This window comes from Aspergillus eucalypticola (assembly GCF_003184535.1).
Source record: "Aspergillus eucalypticola CBS 122712 chromosome Unknown BO83scaffold_5, whole genome shotgun sequence".
In the NCBI taxonomy this organism is placed as follows: Eukaryota; Fungi; Ascomycota; class Eurotiomycetes; order Eurotiales; family Aspergillaceae; genus Aspergillus; species Aspergillus eucalypticola.
In genome coordinates this window covers 1,109,623-1,113,773 of record NW_020290279.1, presented here as the reverse complement: position 1 = coordinate 1,113,773, position 4,151 = coordinate 1,109,623, and the positions used below count along the sequence as shown (strand labels likewise).

General features: G+C 49.8%; 1 protein-coding gene across 1 annotated transcript; it reads left to right on the top strand.

Annotated features, from left to right (window-relative positions):
* Positions 1–1,707: 1,707 nt before the first annotated feature.
* On the top strand, positions 1,708–3,168 carry BO83DRAFT_424444 (casein kinase 1 family protein; the record flags this gene model as incomplete). The annotated part of the gene is made up of 4 exons (XM_025535160.1): positions 1,708–1,719; positions 1,780–1,852; positions 1,917–2,940; positions 3,072–3,168. The coding sequence occupies 4 exons, from the start codon at positions 1,708–1,710 to the stop codon at positions 3,166–3,168; spliced, it is 1,206 nt and encodes a 401-aa protein (XP_025391267.1).
* Positions 3,169–4,151: the final 983 nt, after the last annotated feature.

Below are 4,151 nucleotides of genomic sequence, written 5' to 3'. Positions count from 1 at the left end.
CCCATATTCTTGCCACTATCGCCAGACTTTTTTTTCGCCGCCTAACATGCATTTTGGGTACTTCTAGAATGTCTTTGGATCAAAGCGGATCGTTTGCCTCATCTCTTTTCGTTTTGTTGCATTGGAAGCGAGGCATCTGGATGTATGAAATGGTTACATACGAGGTACAATCCTGTCTGCCTTAGGCAACCAGCCGTGATAGGTACAACCCGGATGCATCATGACCTAGTCCAATCCTGCTGGGCTGTCAAGTTCGTTGACTAGTTAACCTTGTTCAGTAATTACTAAGAAAAGCATCAGAGACCTACGCACAATAGGGTAGCCTCAAGAGATACCCGAGCTATGGTCAAATGCAAAATGTTTTGTGTGGTGAGAATCAAGTACGTAGGGAGTATTGAAGTTGCCCAGGCGTAAACTGCTGGATTGCTTCACCGACTCCTACTTCAGCCACCTCAAGGATGAATTGCAATTTCCACCCTGCTTGGTGAGAGCCTTGTCTTCATTCCTGGTATCTGCAATTCTTCCCGAAATGACTGGCGTTATCCTTGCCTTGTAGGACCCCAGTTATAGCCTCCTTTTCGGCCAGCCGCCGGGTATCAGCTTATGAAAGAAGGACAGCCTTGCTTTGAAACAGATCGGATGTTTAGTAGTTGGTTTGTAGTTTAGTTTTAAGGTAGGAAGTAGACTTAGTTGGTGTTAGGTAGGTAGCCTTGGATACGGTACGGAAGAGGAAATAAAAAATACCACATTTACGATACGCTGGGGGGAAAGGAAGGAAAAGTTGGGAAACAAGGTGACCAAAAAGCCAGACCCAAACAGGCCAAAACCAAGCGGCCAACCAACCACCGGCGGCTGCTAAACTTATCACAGTCAGTCTTGTAAGGTTACTTACTTTACTTTCCTTACCCGCCCCCTCCTCTCTCTCTCTCTCTCTCTGTCTTCTCTGAAGGCTGACCGGCTTGGCTGCTCTCTTTACTCTCGCATTTTCCCTCTCCTCTTTCTCTCCTCTCCTCCTCCTCTCCCTCCCTCTCCTCCCCCCTCTCTACCCACCTTCTCCATTATCAAGGCTCTATCCTTGAGTCTGATATATCCTCCTTTTCCTTCTCTTCTTGTATCTCCTATCTCTTGTAGGTACGTTGTGCTGCTTTTCTCCCTCGTCTCGTCGGTGACAGCCGCTAAAAGGTCTGTCAGCTTGATCCCCTTTCTTTTTCTCTCCGCCTTTTTCGCCTTTCCGGTCGGGTCGTCACGGTCGGTTCACCCCAACAGTCGACATCACCGCTATCTCATCTCTTCCTTCCCGTTTCTAGACCAGGTTCGTCCGCTTCTAGGCTCTCTTTTCTCTATTGCCCAGTGTCACCTATTCACTTGTTTTGTGCCTCTCCTCTTGCTTGGCTTGGGTGTCTTGCTTTGCTCTTCGTCCAAGCCGCCTGCCCTCAGCAGACTCGCTCTGCCAAGTGACTACGCGCCGGGATTCTCCCTGCACCTTGTCCTCTGGTGATTTTGCCATCTCTCTGGCAGCATACATTGCCCACTGCCTTCACGCCCCTCTTTACCCCCCTCTTCTTTCACAAAATACTCTTTATTCAACGCACTTCCTCGAGGGAATGATCTCATATTCTCCATCGATCTATAACTAACCCGGATACCAACCTTTAGTCTGCTCAACACCTTACTCACACAACACGACGGCGTGTCTAATTCATCAAAATGACGACAATGGTTCGTGACATGTGGATTCTTACTTCTTTCGATGAACAGCTGTGACTAACACTTCTGTAGGATCTACGTGTCGGTAACAAATACCGTATTGGACGGAAGATTGGAAGTGGTAGTTTCGGTGATATCTACCTGGGTGCGTGATAATTTTCAGGAGGTGAGATGGGTTATCTGGAGCAGCTGGCTGATTGTCCATTTAGGTACCAACATCATCTCTGGCGAGGAGATCGCCATCAAGCTGGAGAGTGTCAAGGCCAAGCACCCCCAGCTCGAATATGAAGCCCGTGTCTACAAGTCTCTTGCCGGTGGTGTCGGTATTCCTTTCGTTCGCTGGTTCGGCACTGAATGTGACTACAATGCTATGGTCATCGATCTTCTTGGTCCTAGTTTGGAGGACCTGTTCAACTTTTGTAACCGCAAATTCTCTCTGAAGACCGTTCTCTTGCTGGCCGACCAGCTCATTTCTCGCATTGAGTACATTCACGCCAAGTCCTTCATCCACCGTGATATCAAGCCCGACAACTTCTTGATGGGTATTGGTAAGCGTGGAAACCAGGTCAATGTGATCGATTTCGGTCTGGCCAAGAAGTACCGCGACCCCAAGACTCACTTCCACATCCCGTACCGTGAGAACAAGAACCTCACTGGAACTGCTCGTTACGCCAGTATCAACACTCACTTGGGTGTTGAGCAGTCCCGCCGTGATGATATGGAGTCGCTCGGATACGTTATGCTCTACTTCTGCCGTGGTACCCTTCCCTGGCAAGGCCTGAAGGCTGCTACTAAGAAGCAGAAGTACGACCGTATCATGGAGAAGAAGATGACTACCCCTACTGAGGTTCTTTGCCGTGGCTTCCCCAACGAGTTTTCCATCTACCTGAACTACACTCGTTCCCTGCGCTTCGATGACAAGCCAGACTACTCCTACCTTCGCAAGATCTTCCGCGATCTGTTCGTCCGCGAATCTTTCCAGTATGACTATGTTTTCGACTGGACCGTCTACAAGTACCAGAAGAATGCTGCCATGATCGTGGATGCCAACAAGAAGGACAAGGAGGCTGAAGAGCAGCAGCGCCGTCAGGGTGTTGCTGCTGCGGCGCCCATGGGCACCCCCGGTGCTGCCAAGCCCGGTGCCATCTCCAGCCAGCGCCGTAAGGTCATCGAACGTGGAACTCTTGACAACACGCCCGAAACCAACCGGGCCGTGGGAGGGAGTGACAGGATGTGAGTATCTGAAACCTAGGTTCCGTTGTAGGGAACCCCTTTCCTCTGCGTTTGGTGCTTTGTTATGACCCTGTGCGTAGAGGTCGGCTTGAAATCTAGAATCTGACTAATCTCATAGTCTTCGGCGTTAGGCTGCGTTCTGCTTCCAAGGTTGCTGCTTCAGGTGCTTATGGCCCTGCCGGTAGCCGCGCGAAGCGGGACGATGGGTACGGTTCTCAGTGGTACTGATTTGTACAGCATGGCAGTGTAGCTTGACGTTTCTACTTTTTTTCGGTTGCCGTTCAGCTTGCTGCGTGTTGACGCCACGCTATCTGAGGAGCCCAGGATTACCACTATACCGGCTATCTTCTGCAGCCTGCAGTGAACCTTTCGGACTTATTTCGCCTTGGGCCCCCGACTTTCCATTTTCTTTACTATTTCTCTCTCTGCATTCTCTGTTAGCCCGCCATCCCGTTCAAGATCGTCTTCCGGTTACTGCCGTTTCGATCCGTCGCGTTTATTCAGATCGTCTGCTCGTCTATCGGCTATGCTGAACCTTTCGGAACTACACCGCTCGATGAATACATCACTTGCAAAAACCTGGTTACGTTCATCATACACGAAAGGTCCTTGATAGCAGACTCGAAACGCTCTAATTGTGGCTATTCTACGTCTTAGCCTCCCGGTAGCGGTCGTTTCCACATGAAAATAATACGTTCATATTGAAGTTTCGCGTGGAGTTGCGCTGCCATCGATCGGGAGGCTAAAGACTGAAGGAGATGCAAAGTTGAAATGATTACGCTTCAAGCACAAAAAGAGATGTCTCTACCGCTGCAACTGTCGCGAGAGTCCCTCATCATGCTTAGCGACCATTTCCTTACAATGCCCCTGCTTTGATATTTCATTTCCTTTCTGCTTGCATGTTATTTCAGACTGTCATACTTTTCCTACTCTTGACGCACAAACGGGGACGATGAGAATGAAGAAACGGCTGGTGGAGAGGTGTTGGGGAGGTGCTTCTTTTTCCCACATGTCCAGGTGCTTTGGCGCTGGTCCTTGCCGAAAACAAGGGCAGCCTGTAGTGCTTTGGGCGGGGAGAAAGCGCGTCTCAAAATGGGTATGTGGCGACGGAAACTGGCTAGGGTCGCTTCCGGGGTGGTATTGCGTCGATTCCTGTCACTTTCACATGTTTTTCCTTGTGTATCGTCTCAATTGTTAGCATCGGTCATCTA